Consider the following 17,904-nt stretch of genomic DNA (forward strand, 5'->3'; position numbering starts at 1 on the left):
ACCTAGCGCAGTGACACGATAATTACGCGGAACAGCGCATTGTGGTTGTTTCTGATCAGAATCTACGCGTCAGAGAAGACATTGTGAGTTTTCCCTTCTGGACCCAATCGCCGCTCACTCGGACAGTGGCATCAAAAATGTGGCGTTCAAGCCGTCCGAAGCCTCGCGCTCCGATTCTAAAGCACGAGCTTTTCAACAGCCAACGACTCGAATCGCGATACTCATATCACGTATTGCATGGCTCTCGTTATATAAGTGTCCAGAATGTATAGCATAGAGATTTCTGAGACAAAAAGCGTAAGGCGCCTGAAGAGAACTGAGGAATCATAACCGGAGCAGCAAGTGACCACGGTCCACGGTTCATCGACAATTTCGGTAGTCGGCCGTTTAAGTGAACCAGTTGATCCTGCCAGCAATGTTATAACCCACAATGAGTAAATTATATCATGACATACGTGAAATTGATGTCTGGCAGAGTGAATTTAAGCCCTTGCAAGTGGAATTGATCGATGCTGCACGTTCCGCATTTAGTTTGCCGATGGCAGATTACGTGTCGCTGTCACTGACCGCAAGTCCATGGATTTGACCCTCACATCCAGGCATGCCTTGGTGTCCATAGCTAGCTGCAGTGTTTTCACAAATCCGGCCACAAGCCAGGCTTGGGGTACTTTGGGGCTTTAGACTGAATTCCTAGGCTATGACATGATTAGCCCTACACGCATAGCCAGTTCTTCGGCAAAGCCGCTTACTGGAATAATGAAATGTGTCTTGCTGCCGTCGAAGGAATGCTTGACAGTAGCTATATGCGCTCCTTTGATATTAAGGCTCCAACATTTCTATCTATTTACTATGTTACATAGTTTTAACCGTTTACTATATCTGTTTATTTACAGTTGGGTCTGTACATAGTAAATAGATGTATATATATAGTATAAATAGTTTTACGATGATATAGGGCTATTGAGTGCACAATTGCTAGATTTGACAGCACCACAGTGAGCCAATTAAAAGTCATAGTGTTTAACAGAAGTCACCATTGACAGTGTATCATCATGTAGGTTCATGAACATGAGTTTCTTGTCATTTCTTGTATGACATAAGATTTTCTGGTCATTCCTGGTGCAAGTGTTGACATTGAATGCTTGTTTTCTGCTCACTGTCATGTGCTACAGGTCCTTAAAGGCCCCAACAATCACAGAGGCTGCTCACAGTTGAGTAAAACTCCATCAAAAGATGGGACCAAAAAAAACTATATAAACTTTATATAAACTGTTTATATGACATATAGATAACTGTTTACTATATACTATTTATTTACACCTCAGCAGTGTAAATAGTATAAATAGTTGGAGCCTTATTTGATATGCACGTCAACGGCAATAGCACATATCTCTAGCATAGTATCCAGAGGGTTTTCTATTGAAGTGTCAGCGCGTAGTAGATACATGAGACACGCTGTATGCATCATTGAACATACCAATTGTGAATGAGAATGAAACTTTCCGTTGCAGTAGTGAAGTGATCGCCGAGACGTGCACGGTGAGTCACGTCTAGATTTGACGGACAGCGGGAAGAACACAGCAGCTTCCTGCACTAAGAAGCTGAGAAGGTGGCTTAAGCGGTGTGAAGAGCGCACAATGTATACGTGCGTCCATCTTGCTGAGCGCTGGCCGCATTTAGTTGAACCTACAGAGGGCTGACCCACTGGGATTTTTAGGTCATTTTTATTGCATGACAATGTAGATTGTTCGCTCAGCCCATCGTGAAGCAGTGGTAGAGGTCTTGATGGCACCTGTTATGGGAGGAGTTGCATATCATCCCTGTAGCTCGAATCTAGACACAGTGTGAGTGTGCGTGCGTCCAGCGGACTATGACTCCACATGAAAACGCTATGACATCAGTAGAGCTGCTGTATGAACAGGGCCTTATAGAGTCTTTTTTGTGCGGCCGGGACAGCTGCACCGTGACTGGAATATTGTGATTTGAGTGACATGCATTATGCTCGACAAATAAAACAGATTTCAACAACCTGCACATTTGTGGAGTCGTCATGTAAGTTCTGAGTGTCCATATAGTGAGTGGAACAAAGAGATGAAGCAGCAATGAGTGGAAAAACATGTGGATGGCATACTAGTAGCATTTGAGGCACCACTGAGCACCCGACAGGAGCCACGAAATATATGGATCTGCATGTGCTACGACGAAGTAATGCCTGAAGGAACTAGGCTTGAACCGTACGAACTTCCGGTTAGTGCAAGTCGCTCGCGGTCATCGGCGAATATATATCTAGTGACTAGTCCACCGGAGACTTGGTCAGAGTGGTGAACGGAGATCTTGCTTGTTTGTAACTGAGCCAAAGATCACGAAAGGGGTCTATTTCAGTCATTCCACAGCCTGAATTTCGAGTGGTGGACAGAACGATGGGGTCCGAGGAACAGTATATTTGGACGTCTGAGGCGCTTAGCCATTAGGCGCTAGTCGGGTGTTATTTTCCCACTGTCATCTTCGAAGTTCGACGTTCTAAGCGATCGACGAAAATTGTTGGACTTGGCCGTGCGTCTCTTAGACCTTTCCGGTGGCTGCTAACTATCTGCGGTCTTTTCGGCCACAGGCATGGACACAGTAATTTCCACCAATATCGATACTCTTGCGCTCCTTAACCATCAACATCGCGCTCTGGTTCTCATCGACCGGTTCTTGTCTACCCTTACTGTTCACAGAGCTCTGCCACGGATTCTGATCGCTATGCAAGCCATACGGCTTGATGATAATGTCATGTCGAGCATCGTTGCGTACTGATACTGGAGTATCGTCTTAGATGTCTGATCAGTGACCACACGGGTCAGTTGCAACGCAGACCTAGAGCAATCACCCTGGAGTGTTTTGCTTTTGACCCCAGATGATATCCCTCACCTTGGGTATCACTCCTCACCATTAAGTTGTATGACCTGCACTATCAATATTTGAAGACGGCATGCCCAATTTGGACACACGACCCAGTCTACACGAGCTGAGCATCTCCATCTGTTATGTACCGCGATCGGTATCTGTACGTGCCTTTCCTGACATTTCCACATAACGCTTGCAAGGCAATGTGCACAGCTGACTGCAGCCTGCTGCTGATACGGTTGACGACGGAACAACTTGACGCCATCTGGACTATAAATGCGGATATCATGTCGACCTCATTCAGTGGAATGCAGCATCCGGCTCTTCCGTCCATTGGCTTGAGTTGTCACTCGCCACTGTCGACGTCGACATGCATCGCGAAAGGGGTTTTGCAGCAGCAAAGACGGTAGCTGCAGCCTTCCAGTAATTCTGAATGTGGAGACGCCGACCGGAGACACGTCATGATTCCAGGGGATACAGAGTACTAAGCAAGAAATAATGACTGGCATCCGTCGCACCGAGCATTGCGACATATATCGACAGCTGGACGGTACCAGTTAAGACATTATTCACTCATATAATCATTGACATGCGCTTTTAGGCAGAGATCCTTCCTTGCTCGGTTTACTACGGATTACACCCCTTCATCTCCGGATTATAGGAGACTCATGACCATTTATACGTCGTCGACTCTAAAGAGCAAGATATTTCAGAATAGGATGTCATCAGCTTATTATCGCTGCCGGTTGTTGTACAAATTCGCCGATGCGCTTGTCTACCGGAAGATTCTTCGCAAGAGGGAAGATGTGCACCTGAAGCAGATATCGCCCGAGCTGGGCGAACGGTGGCTAAATCACTGCATTCGACTGAGTCCGACTTGAATCAGGATTCAAATTGCGAGGAATGTGCACATCCGACTTAGAAGCATTGTTTATTCCCTACAAGATTCTTCGCTCGCTAGGACGAGCTCCTGCGGTATGTTTTACAGACTGTACACGCTATATCGAGGGGTCAATGCTCTCGTGGCAGAATTGCGTCCTCAAATCTAGCTAGGTCGTGCCGTCAACCGGTGCTCTGAATGCTGGTTTCGTGTGTCGCGCGTCTCCCAACGAGTCAAGTCCATATTCCGACGTAGGCGGACTCCATAATCGATGAATAGAAGTATCACACCAGCATGAAGTGATGTTCCGGTTCATCCTGTGTGGTAGACGAGCTTGCCAAGTCAAGTGATTCAAAGTTCCCAATCACATTGCATGGCATGTGTGCTTTCCTCCTATAGTCGCCTCGCCATATGGTGAGTACTGACACGGGTGTCAAAGCGGCCTCACTGCACTTCTCTAGGGCAATCTGATCGATGCCACAACTCCCACGGCGATGAACGCGATTACTACGATTTGTCGGATTCCCTGCTGCCAGCTGTCATTGTGACTGGATTCACTGAATGCTGCTACATACAGGAATCCGTTTGGACATTTAAGAAGCGATGAAGGTGGCAAATATCGTGCGTTATCATCATGGAGGCAGATCCATCGATATTAACGAAGCTTCATATCAGCTGTTCACATGCTGCCTTGCAATTGAAACGCGGGGCGCTCTGACCGGGACGCACGTTCCCATTGCCTCCGATTTGCCATTCTGCTCACCACAAAATAATAGTAATGCTCTAGGCTTGTGCTAGCTCCGTTCTTCTAGCTGTCTTGCTGTTCCGACTATCTCTCGAGCCGCGTTCCCAATTAGCTCGATGGAACAAGATAACGTTAACGTTTGCAGCGTGGGGTTGCAGCGTGAACTTGAATTGTTGGGACACTTCATTTGAGCCAGCGACCCTTCCTCATGGTCCTATGCAGGTGCGTTCCATCTGGCACTCCAGAAGATTCCTGATCAGACACGAGTCTCTTCATTCTCCGCGCTGTCGATCCCACCATTTACACCAAATGTATTGTTGCTCAATGTTTCGCCCTGCCTAGCATTCGAGCAAGTACGAAGCATGATGGAACGTTCATCGTCCATGACTGTTATTGGTAAGCACTGTAACGCTGATCCCACATGACATTTCTTATCGGATTGTGCCCGCCTCCAAAATGGCTCCGCGTCAGCTGTTACAATGGCTGGTACGCGGATCAGCTGATCATTCGCACATGGTGATATAGTGACCATAAATCCCTCGTCGTGTGAGGCTGCGCAAATGCATAGATGGTCTCCGCGAATCTGCACACGCGTAGCAGCTTCGCATATTAACTACGGCGGTCCATTGAAGTAGAGGTTGGCGGAATCTCAGGAAGCATACAATTATATCCGAGCAGGTAGACATAATTTGCAAATGGCGCAGATCCACTGCCCGTCAGGGTAAAAGATGATCATATCGCCACTTTTGTCGCAGGTTCTCTACATTGCATTCGTCTAAACGGCAGGCAAATACAGTAAAGGGAAGCACGCGCCGAAGATATCGATGGATATCTGGTTCCTAGCACATCGTATAGACCAGTCGCTTGAAACGGATATACCATGATGGTGCATCCAGCACCGATATTGGAACGGACGAGGAAATTTCACAGACGCAGGTGGTCTCCGACGATCAGATTAGGCATGCGCCCGCGACGAGAAGGGGGTACATATAACTGGCCGTTTTCGTCTTCCCCTGTGTCCCCGTCTCACCCTTGTCTCCTGCTCAATCAGAATGTCTCTCGACACAGGCAGATACATTATTCAGAATGTCCGCACCATGAACTTCCTGACCCTCCCGGATCCCGATGATGGCACTTCCATCGTAGCCACTGCTGAGGAGGCTGATCAAGCCAGGAGGGTTTGTTGTTTTGGCACTAGCTCATCGTGACCGACGTGCTCATTCCCATTTGTTAGTGGAATGTGGTCCAACTAGGCAATGGGAAGTATACAATTGAGAATCAGACTCATGCCTCGTACGCGAATACCGGCTTCCGTCCGTCTGATGGAGCAGAAGTGGTTGGGAGAGCGAACAAACAACAGTTCAGCATTTCAGAGACGAGGAAGAAAGGACTATATACGTACGCATCTTGCTTTCTTCTTGAACATGCTGTCCCTAACGACCGTTCAGGATCTCTCCCACGGATTCTCAGCTTTGCTGGGGTCTGGTCGATGATCAAGAGGGAACACCCGTATGTTCTTGATATTGTCCCGCGCCCTTCGGTCTCCTGATAGTTATGTCCATATGTTAGTTGACTTTGTCGGCATCATACACTGATCCCCGCAATCACTGGCAATTCACTCGAGTTCGAGTGTAACGGCGCATGCAGTTAGTAGGCTATGACTTGTTGGTGGCCCCGAGCTGTTGTATTGTTTGCCCCCTTCATGATATACTGTTTGATTGCATGTATTTCTTGTGATAGTACCCATTGTTACTGAAATGAAGTTTGAAAGCGATACGTGGTATAGATTAGACATCGAAGTCGAAGAAACGTGATTCAAGTGCGAAGCATCATTTCTTACGAAGTAGAAGTCGAGACAAACCTGAGCTTCAGTATCGCGATATATAGGGCAGCGCTGGGAGTGAGGAATAGCGCGAGAGCACCTTGATACAACATATCATGCGACCCTAGTAAGCGGATCCATGGCTTCTCGATGTAAAACTATAGTGAGCGGGAACCTACGGCTGTCGGGTTGAATGATGTTATCGTATTGGTCGACAAACCAAGTGGGAGCAACGACTCGCCGGCATGTGCAAGTTTTTCAACGAGATTCGTTAAGCCTATGGTTGTGATTTGGTTGTCGTTTCAGTGGATGGGCCAAGACAAAATGGCAGACTTGAATGCGATATCAATGTGAGTAAACGAAAGAACCTCCAGGACGTGTCGCTGATCAATAAATGCATTGCAGAGCCGTGAGCCGCATCTCTGAAAGTTCCACGAAGATGACTTGTCATCCAATATTGCGACGGACTCCACTACCACGTCCAAGGAGCGTCATGCGTCCAGGAGGGGCCTATGGTACCCTTGGGTCTGGCTCATATCAATGGATACTGCATTGTAGAAGCCAGTTGGTCAGTTAGAGCAATACATCGGAATCAATATCTTGTAGAACATTTTAGTCCCCCCCTTGCATCTTATACCCTCGCACAATCATCGTCCAGCTACAGCATGGTTCGGACTTGCTGCATCTGACTGCTAGCGAAACTGACATACATTCGGAGCAGAGTTCGCCGCAGATCGTTGGATCCACCACTCAGGAGACTAATGAAACCCCGGAAGGATAGATGATTCATCCCACTCAGTTACCCTTCACATATGTATTAACTCACAACAACCACGCGCAGCGTTACTCGAAGACGGCATGATCCAGCACCGGCCGGCAGGCTCTGCACAAGCGGTCAGCTGGAGTGCGAGAGATACTAGTGGCCTCTAAGAGCCATGGCGAATGAGATTGAAGCCAATCGTCAGCTTTAGATGCATAAATGGTCACGTACAGTCCGCCGGTCCTAGACATCAATGTCATCCAGTCATCTGACCTAGTTGAGAGCATCATCAGGACGTACCTAATGCACAATAAGCGACCAACGTGCAAACCACGTATGCCTAATGTGACGAATCGGACATCGTCTCATATTGAAGGGGGACGCTATGAAGGACGCAGCATCTAAATAAGAGCTTCAACCGTGCGTGAAACCTTCGCTCAGGCATTTTTCTTCGCATCACAAAATGGGGTCGAATGGAGTCACCAATGACTCCAAGCGCACTCGCAGAAACTGTTAGTCCTATGGATCGTGGCCAGTATCAAATAAGTGTGGTATGTGCAGCCCATGATGGAAATTTCCAGACCTGATAAGAAGTTTGATTGAAATGAACATCCGGAAAGTAATTGTCGGCGCTGGAGCAATTGTATCAATAAGGGTATCCGAAAAGATGAACAGTACCTGCGCGCAGTTGAAACGAGACTGTCTAGTTGGCAGCGACGGGGACGAGAACATTAGACTGTCCAGTTGTCTCAGGTCAATGATTTGTTGTCGATGATCCAACTTATCGACGTCCTGAATAACGAGCGCACTGCGGGAATTTCTTTTCTAGCGACGAATACATGAGTTCAGTGCATAATCAGAAGAGACACATTCAACAACCGCTCCGCAAAGGTCACCGGTCACCGGTCCTTAGTCAAGGGCAATTGTATGTCTGACAACACAAGCATGCCTTATGTCGGAAGAAGAGGGCATGCCGTAGAAGTCGGATAGTGTTGGGAATAGAATGATGAAGCTGACACTTCAGAAGACACGGCGAAAGATTGCTCGGAAGATTGGCAATTGGGCGCCGGGAAAGACCTGGAAGGACGTGCATTGCCAGACAAGGATATCCGGAACCCGCGGGGGTTGAAGGAATCAGAGTGTCTCGTCTGCCCACGGGAGACTATCACGTTGGCGGCATGGTCCATGCAGCTTCCGAACCAATATCTATCTGAAGTTGTTCGTCGGTCCGTCACGCGTCACGTGGCTCGCCCGACGAAAAAGAAATTGTGGCCAACCCTCCCCTCCCCCCGGGGGTTACTGTACGGTCATGGCATTCCGTCTTTTATCGACCTCCGTTTCCGCGTTCAGTATGATTTCTCGGGCGCTACACAGGCTATGTACCACCAGGACCCCGGAAAATCCCCCAAGAGCTTCGATCCCGCTGAGGCTCGATATGGGGTCTCGAAAACGGTCCGAAGTGGGGTGTTTTTTTGGACCGAACCTCCTCCCAAACGGGGTCGATTTGGGGTCGATTTGGGATCAAAACAATCGGACAAATTTGGATGAAATCGTAAAGAAATCGGGAAAAAATGATGAAAAAATCGTGAAAAAATCGTTGGAACACCATCGTCCTCGATGAAAGTGGGGTCATTCGGGATCGAACCTGAGCCCGAATTGGTCCCATATGGGGTCTGTTTTGGATGAACATTTTTGGCCGCAGACGGTCGGATTTGGGGTATTGGCATCGAACATTTTTGGCCGCAGAGGGTCGGATTTGGGGTATTGGCATCGAACATTTCGCGCCGGAGACCCCCCCCTCGGGGGGTCTCGGGGATCTAATCTCTTGGGGAATTTTCGGGGGTCCTGTCCTGTACCACCTGATCGAATGTCACACGCGTCGCAGTCACGGCTAGATGACGACCGTTCTTTGAATGTTCAACGTTCGTTCTTCGACTAACCTTCGGACTCCATGGACCCTAGCCATCTGCTTTGTCCTGTCTTCCTGAGCAATATATCAGTCATCCGAGGGCGCATCCATCCTTTTGCTTAACGAAGACTCGAGGGCAAGACGCCTCCTGCGGCAATGCCAGCACTTGTCGAGTAACAAACTCTCGCAGCAAAGCAGCAGCGGCATTGCCATAGTCAGGCCTCAGATTATGCATACAGGCACTATCAACATGGATGATTGCAATAACAGGTGGAGGGCCTCAGAGATCATATGCGGAGTGTTTGAGTGATTCGGCGAATTGCATCAACTTCTCTTTCGTAGAGCTGACCTTGTGTATGTGTTTATACAGTGAGTGCTGCGCTTCCTAGAGATATCACAAGCCGCAATTGTACTAAGCATCTCCATCCACCATATAGCCTGGGAAGCCAAGCGTACCTTTGTATCGTCGTCTCGGCTCTTCTCTAACAGGCTGAGATACTCCGCCACCTCTTTGGCCATCTAATTCAGTTAGCACACAGTCATGGCAAGATGGCATCAAAACATACAGCATTCCATGCATTTAAGAGTTTCTGCTCCTCGTCAAGTAAGCCCGAAAGGTCGTTATCGAGTTTTCCGAACTTGGCCTGCGTCTCAGTGATTCTGATGCTGTTGCGTGCAACGATCTTTCGCTTTGCATTGATCTCCGCTTCTAGCGCGTCCTTGAGCTCCTTGCGTGCATCTACCTTCCATTTGCGTTGAACATGCGAGGGGTGTCATCAAACGGAACGAAACCCACCGGTGAGTTCAGCCTCAAGTTCTTCCTTACTCGTAGGTGGAGAGATATGGTCTGATTCGATGTGCTCCATGTTTCCCGTCTCCGGCTCCTCATGTTTCTCATTGTGACGGATTCTAGGCAATTTTGTCCATCGACTTGTAAAGAGGCCGGTCCTGTCCTGATGCCCGACACTGCTTAGATTGTGAGAACGTTGCACTTCAAAGAGCTGATTATGACGGCATCAGCAATGAATGGTGCTTCCTTTGCGCTGCATTCTACCTTCTTCTCGATCTTTGATGCCTTCTCCTTGAGGTTCGCCACGTGTGCGGTTGCCTCTTCCAATGTGGCGTCGATTTTCTCATTCCCGTCTTTGACGACAGAATCGAACTGCGACTTGACCCCCATGAGGCCCTCCTTGAGGGCCTCGACATTTGCAATTTGACCTGCTTGCTTGGCGTTGTCTTGGAGTTTCTACAGAATTAAATCATATAGCCCATCGAAGTGAGGTGAGATAGGGCTCCGCCGATACCTGAGACTGGATAGAAAACTCTGCGATGATGTCCGCAATCAAATCTTTGTTATTGATCTCACTATGTACCATGAGGTACTCTGACGCACAAGTTCAGTATCGGGCATACGAGAGCAGGTCACGGATCTGTGCTTACGAACGATAATATTCTGGAGTTCGATCTCAGTCTCCTTCGTCGCTTGGCACGTATCGTCCAATATCTGACATGAATGCATGATGTGAATACCAACGACTCTCTGTAGAGATATAGAGATTATAACAAACGCGAAGAAGTGCACTCCAGGTAGTGGAGAGCTCAACGTCGGCATATTCATTGATATTCTGGACAGGGATGATCAAGTCGACGACCTGGGTGCGTATGTCTCTCAGTTTTTCTCCGACTCCACGCATATCGGTGTTAAAAACTGGGGCAGCCATTGTAAGTATCCAAAGAGCTCTGAGACTAGACAGGCGAGTTGAGCAATAGCGTGCGTGGTGATAAATAGCTTCCAGCACGGCGCCAATTGTGGTGGAGAAAAGGCACTCACGTCCTGCTGGCTTTATCACATGCAAGGTGATGTCTCACTTTGAAACAGAAGGCTCGACACCTGCTTGCCTGTATTGTCCATGGGCGTCGCTCAAGGCGTCCTGAATTCTGCAGCTGCTATGGCACATTCTCCTTCTTCCACGTTGATCAGCCAAATATGGCATGACGTTCGTTGTTATTCACCGTGATGTAATGCCTTTGAGTTTTCTCCGTGCATCACCCTACAATGCTGATTCAATATTGCTCCAGGAAGGTGGCGTCAACACGCTTCCTCCATCATGTAGCATTCTATTGTTCGTGAGTTCTCTGCACATATAAAGATATCAGGGCATCATCCATGGCGTTTGCTATTCATTAACACATGAGCCAGTGCATTGTTCACACACATCGATGCCATGCCGCAAACGCGCCGTAGAGGTGTCTTGGAAGGATGCACAATGCATGGTGAAAGCGGTCTCAATGTCAGCAGAGCGAGTTGAAGTTAAGCTACCGAGACCTACATGTTGCCCATCCTGCATCCCTGCACGTTGCCTATTCAATGAGGCTTCTAGGTTGTTTTCGGGCATAGCGAGGAGAAGCGACAGCTGATCTTTCTTCTGTAAATATTAGGTTCATCAAGACACCTTCTAATCAAGACACCTTCTATGTGAAGCTGCGAAGTCATATTGGCAACGAGGCCTCCTTCCATATCGAAAGGCTTCAGTGCAATGACACCCCATTCTCAGTGAACATGCCTCCAGAGTCTAGACGGTACACACTCAGGTGAGTGTAATGGCGAGCTCACTGAGATGCTGTGTGCAAACCTAAGTTTCCCTGGAGAAGTGATATGGCACCGACATGGCAGGTGATCTTAAGAAACAGAACAGTCATATCATTGCTAAGGCGCGTGAAGCTCCCATGCACCGGGCGAAATGAATTCGAGAACCCCATTATAACCACGAACACGCACCTTGCAGCCACAAGCACGAGGTAATCCGGCGACAAACGGGGTTGCCATGCGTTTTGCTTGTCGAACATGGCCACATTCTGTCGTTTGTGTAATCACAGCTGTCCAGACACGCCGTTTGTGCCCAGATCAGGTGTGTCACCCTTCCATGTTCTGCTCGCCCGGAAGATCTAATGAGCACGGCCTCATAAAAGTCTCCTTTGCGACATACCCACATCTATCACCCACTCTTCAGCTCCACGTCCTTCAGAATCAATGTCGACCACACGAACGGTTTCCTCCCTCAGTCCTCAATGGAACAGGATTCAGCAAGACGCCAAGTTAGATGTTCAAACTGCGTTACCGGACGACGACTCCAAGCAGGAAGCTGCTAATGTCATCGACAAAGCGCTTAGTCAAGAAGACGACTTCAAGGACATCAAGAGGCTTGCGGACACGATCCGAGACATTAGAGCCGGCTTTATGGAGGTTGCCGGAGACCTCGCTCGACGCAATGTAATCAGAAGCGATCAAAAGCTCAGTCAGCTGAGCGATGAATGGCAGAAGTACATACAGGTATGCAATCATTGTGGGAGTCTCTCGGTGTAGCTAACGCAATGGGGCGATGTCTTGTTGTAGCGCTTTGATGAAATAGTCCAGAATAGCCTTACGCAGGCAACTGATGCTGTTGTCATCTTGAAGAGTATGACATTTCTCCTGCCACTACGGTTGTTAACTTGCTGATGGTTGTGCCTATTACAGATTTATGCGCGGTATTTAACATTGTCAACGAAGGCGATGGAGAAGAACTGCGTCAGGAGCTTGAGGATCTCATAGAGGTTTGTCATTCAAACTAACGTTAAGGCTAAATCAACTAACTTGCGTTCACTCAGACGGTCAAGGAGAAGGAAACGAAGGCACTTTCTTTCAACACTGACTTCAGCGTCATCGCCGACAAGGTACACATATTCTCGGAACGGCTTGATGCTGCGTTAGGCCATACGGAAGAGCGCACTGCGAACGTTCTTGAAAGGGAAAGGGCTCACTTGGATGAACTTCGCAACAAACTTTCCGCGTGAGTCCATTTTCATCTTCATTCATCCTCCGGTCTGATGATCAGGTGTTTACGACATTTACGGACCACAGTTTGAATGATCGGGTAAGGATTCTGCTGCTCCTTGCGTGACGAGATAAATGTTCACATTCAAATGATTTGTCAGCTTCATGCACTGGCTATCGAGGTGGTTACAGCGGTCGCCGGAGGGGTTGGCGCGGCCGTGACAGCCATTTTCACTCTCAGTCCAAGTGTTCTAATTTCCGCTGTGGTGCGTCGATAGCTTGCAGGATATCTGCTTTCTGATCCAAAGTTGCACAGGGTTCCATTCTTTGGGCTGTACCCAATTGCGTTTCAATCTATGAGGTACGAAATGAGAGGGAGGGTCAGTAATCTCACATTTTAGGTGGTGCAAAGATCATTGATTCTGATTGACCGGGACGTCAGCACTTCTGAAAGACATTGCACTATCAGAGCAGCAAATTAAAGAATTGGATGGCCGCCATCATCTTCTTGATACCGTCGAGAATGTCTCCGTCAAGATTAAAATTATCGCTAACATTTGGCAGACGGTCTGTATACCGGTTCAAAAAGCATGTTTGTACGAGCTGACAGACACACATGCTCCTAGATCCGCTTGGATTTACATGATATTCACGAGACATTGGGGCCGAGTGTAAGGAAAGGAGCCCGTTTGAATAAAGTAAGTATCCCTGCCCGTGTCATCCGTAAGCGAATGCAAATTGTCCCTAACACTTACGTAGTTCTTCATGGGCAAGCTGAAGAATGCACAGAAAGTCTATAACCGCCTCCTGGGGCTTCTCCGAACGTATGTTGAACAGGTCGGGCAGTGCCAGTGCACGTGAAGTGGTATGCCATTGGCATTGAATGCAGTCAGATACTTAAGCGATATCGAAACTACAGGTTGATTCGGGAATTACACAGTGGACTTGTATCTGTCGCTGTGACAGCTTTCATCTATCATCTATATGCACTCCTGTTGTTCGGAATTGTCTGGGATCGGGCGAATGAGCGATAGTATGGATGATGCGTCATTTGAATGGACACACTAAGCAGCGAAAAACTATGTCTTGAAGCAGGGCAGCAGTTTTCGCTAAGTGCCTGCGTGACTCATTTGAGAAGCAGAAGTTTCCAAAATTGCACTGAAAGTGATTTTGGCCCACGTTAAGAGTCAAATGGGTGTGTTTCTGTGAGTCTAATCATCGAGCAGCAAACATCTAGAAAATTATGGTGCAGCCCCAGCATGAGCCGGCAGCCGCCACCTTCCTCAGGTCTCATGGGCGCAAGGAGTGAGACGCCGGTTAGGGCCACAAACGACTAGGCAATAGCTATCACAGGCAGTGACTTGTGCACCGAGCACTTATGCAATAGACTCCGAGTCGCCCGCGCCAACTTGAACGCTGGACGACGTTGACTTCAACTCTGCTTACACGGCTTCTCCTGCTATGGACGAAACGAGTCCGCGGCGCGGCGCAAGTCATCTGTATCCTTGTTCATCGATGCCTTCGGCACCTTGATAAACAAGCCCGCCTCTACACGGCAGACGTGATGTGACTTCATTCGCTCTGAAATTGAATGCTGTTGGCTTGTGATCGGTGCATGTGAGGCCATCTGCTACTGCATCGGTATCATTAACCTCTCGACTTGAATCGTGTGCCTGCACATGATTATCGCGGGACGGGAACATCGGGGACTTGTTGATCGACGGAACTTTCAGACCTTTTTTGCATCAAACATTCGTGCTCGGTGTCCTTTGTTGCTCAATAATTTGAATGTAGATCACGTTCATCAGGAAAACTCAAATTGACTTGTGGCTCGAGAACCTCCTTTCTGACTTGTTCTCGCTTGTTTTGGCTTGTACAAGCCAAATAAGCACACGATAAGAAGCTCGCCTCGCAATGTGGAGAAAAGTCCAAAACAAGGAGGTCCTGAGACTTTCTCGGACTTCCTGTCTTATTTGGTGATGGCAAGCGGATAAAAGGATGATAAGCCAGATTTGAGTTTTCCTGATGACTTATGGAGGCACCGAAGAATCTGCCAGCAAATTGCGACCGCCAAGTATACATATAGCGTTCAGGGTGCACACATCGGTCCGCATTGTGTCCTCCTATCGTGGCAGATCTCATGGCAGGTATGAATTGCTGGCTTCTTGATCGCATATAGCACATGCTCCGATTTCCATGCCATGCTGCGTGCGCATGCCCGACACGGGCCGGACAAAGGAATCGGGCTCGGATCGTAGCTGGGGAATGGCTCATTGGTCCAGTGATTGTGAAGCACGTTCATCCTCACCCCTCTTGCCCGTGTCCTCATGAGCTCTCTCCCGCTTGGAATCTACATCATTTTGAACGTCGCTCACTGTAACAGGGCAAGCCTTCCGAGCAGTGACGACAAAGATCATGTCACATGTAGAATTCCCAAGGAGATCGTGCCGATTGAGCAGGTAGTATTCGCGCACTTTTCCAATGAATTCGACGGTGCTGAGCGAGGCTGAAGTGGGAAATCACTCCATCAGCTAGAAACCCACCTAATTGCCAGCGATACACGATAAAGAATGTGAAGCACGGCAATTACGCTGCCTTCGCGTTCAATCCTGCGCGTGGTACGCCTGTGTTTGGGAGTCGCACCGAGAGGTGGTGGGTTATCACACGCATCGATACGGGCCAAGAGTCATTTGAGAAGAACGCTTACAGGTATGTGTCTCGCGTAGATTACTCCGATCTTGACAAGTGCATTGAGAACATACGCCGCAGCATCGCGTGCTACGATGGCCAGTCGGATCTCTCGTGGACACTCATGGAGGGAGCGGACGAAACACCAGTAAGCGCGGCTTACAATCCTTCTAAATGCTGTGTTGCTCACACCTGAGTCAGATAGAGCTGCATCCGTTCACGAAGAGCCAGCGATCGCTTTGGTGGGTGCGTTCGGCGTCCTCACTGTCCCGCTATGAACGACCGCAGTATATTGATCGACGTTTAGATCATCCCGCGATCTCAGCCCGAGGTCTCGTCGGAGATATCAAAGCCAGCTCCTCCTCATGATCGATCAACATCACAGTCATTAAGGACTGGGTAACGACTTTCCAATCGTATTCCGTCCTTATCTTACAGTCTGATCTCTTGCAGTGCACAGGAAACGGTTGCAAATAATGATAATGTTATATCTGAATCGACGCGCCAACCACAATACACCGCACTGCAATCCAACAAGGCAGTGAGATCGAAAACAGTGGACGAAACCGTAGCACCTACTCAGGACCGTCAGCTAGCTGGAACTGGCATGCGCATACCTCATGGTCGATCACAGTCATTAAGGACTGGGTAATTGTTTCCTCGGTGTACTCAGTCCTTATCTTAAAGTCTGATCTCTTGCAGTGCACAGGAAACGGTTGCGAATAATGCTAATGGTATTTCTGAATGGACGAGCCAACTACAATTTACCACGCTGCAGCCCACCAGGGCAGTGACACCGAAACCGGTGGACCAAACCGTAGCACCTACTCAGGACCATCAGATAGCTGGAACTGGCATGCGCATACCTCATGATCGATCACAGTCATTAAGGACTGGGTAATGTTTCTTCAGTACACTCCGTCCTTATCTTAAAGTCTGATCTCTTGCAGTGCACAGGAAACGGTTGCGAATAATGCTAATGGTATTTCTGAATGGACGCGCCAACCACAATCTACAGCGCTGCAGTCCACCAGGGCAGTGACACCGAAACCGGTGGAACAAACCGTAGCACCTGCCCAGGACCATCAGATAGCTGGAACTGGCATGTGCATACCTCATGACCCGAAGACGACAAAGACGACGAAGGCGTACGAGGACGTCAGCGTGCTCTCGCAGACGATCCGGAACGTCAGAGCCAATTGCCTCAGGATCGCGCGTGATGTCATCGCATTCGATAGTGCGGAGATCAGGAACACAGGCGGCGCGGTTATCCAGTTAGGAAAGGAATGGCAACAGTATATGAAGGTGCGTGAGGATTGTCGCAATTCATTGGCACTGCGCTAATCAAGGTGGGATATACTGTAGGTCTTCGATGATGCGGTTCAGTACAGCCAAGCGCAGGCGGTTCAGGTTCTTGTCATAATGCGAAGTGCGGCAATTTCATCATCATCACTATTGTCAAACTGATGCTGGAACCTACTACAGACATGAGTTCGGTTTTCGGTGAGGTCGAGCAAGGTGACCGAAACGATCTGCGCCTGGAGCTGGAGAGTTTCATTTCGGTTTGTCATACAAAACCAAACTGATCAGATGATGGTACTCAAACGTTTGACTAATACCTTCAGCAGATGAAGGACAAGCAGGATGACGTCGCCGGGGTGGTCATGAGATTCAATGAACTCGATGGGATTTCCTCCATGGTCCGTCGAGTAGTGCAGAACTTCCTAGATGGGGATATAGGCAATCGTACCCAAGATTCCACTTGTGAACGTTTGTTGCTCTGACTGACCGGAACTTCAGCGTGCCAGAACATCAGTTCAAACGCAAGTCGCTATGAAGGTCGGATTCGTCGCCACGAAATGAAGAAGTTCCGTCAGGATTTGGGAGAAACGAAGGCCGCCATCGCCGACATTTCTTTCAAGACGAATTTCATCGTCAATATTTGGCAGACGGTCAGCGTGCGCTTTTCCACTGCATGTCTTTCGCTGACCATATACCAACCAGATCAACTCGGATATGCGTGCGATTTATACTAACGTGCGTCCTAAATCCGAGGGCAATCATATGTTCACGAAGGCAAGTTTACCACTCTGTCCTGCCGGATAGTGAACTTAGCAATGTGCTCATACTCGCGTAGCTTGTCGTCAAGAAGCTCAGCGACGCAAATAATCACCTCGTATGGTTCCTTGAAACTTACGTTGAGCAGGTTCGGGCAGTGGATATGGAGTGATACGCCGTCGGCATCACTGCATGCAGTCGGATTGAACCTGGTCTGTCGCGCGCTTCTCAATGCAATTGCATGCAATGTGACATCCATCATTATCCAGAGTAGTCTATATTTACTGCTGTTATCCTGTGGTCTAGTCTGATCTGGAATTCATGACGCGCGAGGCTTAG

At 48.5% G+C, this 17,904-nt stretch overlaps 5 protein-coding genes across 5 annotated transcripts; 4 read left to right on the plus strand and 1 right to left on the minus strand.

Moving 5' to 3' along the window:
* The first annotated feature begins 5,560 nt into the window (after nt 1-5,560).
* On the plus strand, nt 5,561-6,254 carry LAESUDRAFT_731696 (uncharacterized protein). The gene is made up of 4 exons (XM_040910094.1): nt 5,561-5,692; nt 5,749-5,912; nt 5,963-6,023; nt 6,084-6,254. The coding sequence occupies exons 1-4, from the start codon at nt 5,567-5,569 to the stop codon at nt 6,147-6,149; spliced, it is 417 nt and encodes a 138-aa protein (XP_040758713.1). The 5' UTR covers nt 5,561-5,566; the 3' UTR covers nt 6,150-6,254.
* A 2,862-nt stretch (nt 6,255-9,116) lies between these two features.
* On the minus strand, nt 9,117-10,787 carry LAESUDRAFT_731697 (uncharacterized protein). The gene is made up of 8 exons (XM_040910095.1): nt 10,574-10,787; nt 10,446-10,509; nt 10,310-10,389; nt 10,060-10,251; nt 9,802-10,006; nt 9,572-9,744; nt 9,462-9,524; nt 9,117-9,390 (listed from the first exon to the last, which is right to left on the minus strand). The coding sequence occupies exons 1-8, from the start codon at nt 10,724-10,726 to the stop codon at nt 9,286-9,288; spliced, it is 1,035 nt and encodes a 344-aa protein (XP_040758714.1). The 5' UTR covers nt 10,727-10,787; the 3' UTR covers nt 9,117-9,285.
* A 296-nt stretch (nt 10,788-11,083) lies between these two features.
* Nucleotides 11,084-11,892, plus strand: LAESUDRAFT_499794 (uncharacterized protein). The gene is made up of 3 exons (XM_040902701.1): nt 11,084-11,386; nt 11,445-11,597; nt 11,658-11,892. Exons 1-3 carry the CDS (start codon nt 11,226-11,228, stop codon nt 11,806-11,808), a joined length of 465 nt encoding a protein of 154 aa, XP_040758715.1. The 5' UTR covers nt 11,084-11,225; the 3' UTR covers nt 11,809-11,892.
* Nucleotides 11,893-12,036: 144 nt separating this feature from the next.
* Nucleotides 12,037-13,853, plus strand: LAESUDRAFT_717778 (uncharacterized protein; the record flags this gene model as incomplete). Its single annotated transcript, XM_040907366.1, has 11 exons — nt 12,037-12,336; nt 12,400-12,463; nt 12,523-12,599; nt 12,654-12,835; nt 12,907-12,919; nt 12,981-13,085; nt 13,136-13,199; nt 13,262-13,386; nt 13,446-13,517; nt 13,579-13,643; nt 13,739-13,853. The coding sequence occupies 11 exons, from the start codon at nt 12,037-12,039 to the stop codon at nt 13,851-13,853; spliced, it is 1,182 nt and encodes a 393-aa protein (XP_040758716.1).
* A 1,626-nt stretch (nt 13,854-15,479) lies between these two features.
* LAESUDRAFT_499830 (uncharacterized protein) lies at nt 15,480-17,852 on the plus strand. Its single transcript, XM_040902703.1, has 12 exons — nt 15,480-15,528; nt 15,589-15,655; nt 15,709-15,753; nt 15,815-15,906; nt 16,458-16,812; nt 16,873-16,936; nt 16,993-17,069; nt 17,133-17,253; nt 17,308-17,459; nt 17,512-17,583; nt 17,645-17,777; nt 17,835-17,852. Exons 2-11 carry the CDS (start codon nt 15,632-15,634, stop codon nt 17,735-17,737), a joined length of 1,095 nt encoding a protein of 364 aa, XP_040758717.1. The 5' UTR covers nt 15,480-15,528; nt 15,589-15,631; the 3' UTR covers nt 17,738-17,777; nt 17,835-17,852.
* Nucleotides 17,853-17,904: the final 52 nt, after the last annotated feature.

This window comes from Laetiporus sulphureus, assembly GCF_001632365.1.
Source record: "Laetiporus sulphureus 93-53 unplaced genomic scaffold LAESUscaffold_68, whole genome shotgun sequence".
Lineage (NCBI taxonomy): Eukaryota > Fungi > Basidiomycota > Agaricomycetes > Polyporales > Laetiporaceae > Laetiporus > Laetiporus sulphureus.

Excerpts from the sequence above, each read along its gene's own strand:
- LAESUDRAFT_731696 (XM_040910094.1), top strand. The coding sequence starts at position 5,567 with ATGTCTCTCGACACAGGCAGATACATTATTCAGAATGTCCGCACCATG. Across the intron at positions 5,913-5,962 it reads AGGAAGAAAGGACTATATAC|GATCTCTCCCACGGATTCTC; the intron begins GTACGCATCTTG and ends ACGACCGTTCAG. Across the intron at positions 6,024-6,083 it reads ATGATCAAGAGGGAACACCC|TTGACTTTGTCGGCATCATA; the intron begins GTATGTTCTTGA and ends TCCATATGTTAG.
- LAESUDRAFT_731697 (XM_040910095.1), bottom strand. The coding sequence starts at position 10,726 with ATGGCTGCCCCAGTTTTTAACACCGATATGCGTGGAGTCGGAGAAAAA. Across the intron at positions 10,390-10,445 it reads ACTCCAGAATATTATCGTTC|AGTACCTCATGGTACATAGT; the intron begins GTAAGCACAGAT and ends CTTGTGCGTCAG. Across the intron at positions 9,525-9,571 it reads TCTTAAATGCATGGAATGCT|ATGGCCAAAGAGGTGGCGGA; the intron begins GTATGTTTTGAT and ends TAACTGAATTAG.
- LAESUDRAFT_499794 (XM_040902701.1), top strand. The coding sequence starts at position 11,226 with ATGCCATGCCGCAAACGCGCCGTAGAGGTGTCTTGGAAGGATGCACAA. Across the intron at positions 11,387-11,444 it reads CTATTCAATGAGGCTTCTAG|GTTCATCAAGACACCTTCTA; the intron begins GTTGTTTTCGGG and ends TGTAAATATTAG. Across the intron at positions 11,598-11,657 it reads TCTAGACGGTACACACTCAG|TGATATGGCACCGACATGGC; the intron begins GTGAGTGTAATG and ends TCCCTGGAGAAG.
- LAESUDRAFT_499830 (XM_040902703.1), top strand. The coding sequence starts at position 15,632 with ATGGAGGGAGCGGACGAAACACCA. Across the intron at positions 15,907-16,457 it reads TCACAGTCATTAAGGACTGG|TGCACAGGAAACGGTTGCGA; the intron begins GTAACGACTTTC and ends GATCTCTTGCAG. Across the intron at positions 16,813-16,872 it reads AATGGCAACAGTATATGAAG|GTCTTCGATGATGCGGTTCA; the intron begins GTGCGTGAGGAT and ends GATATACTGTAG.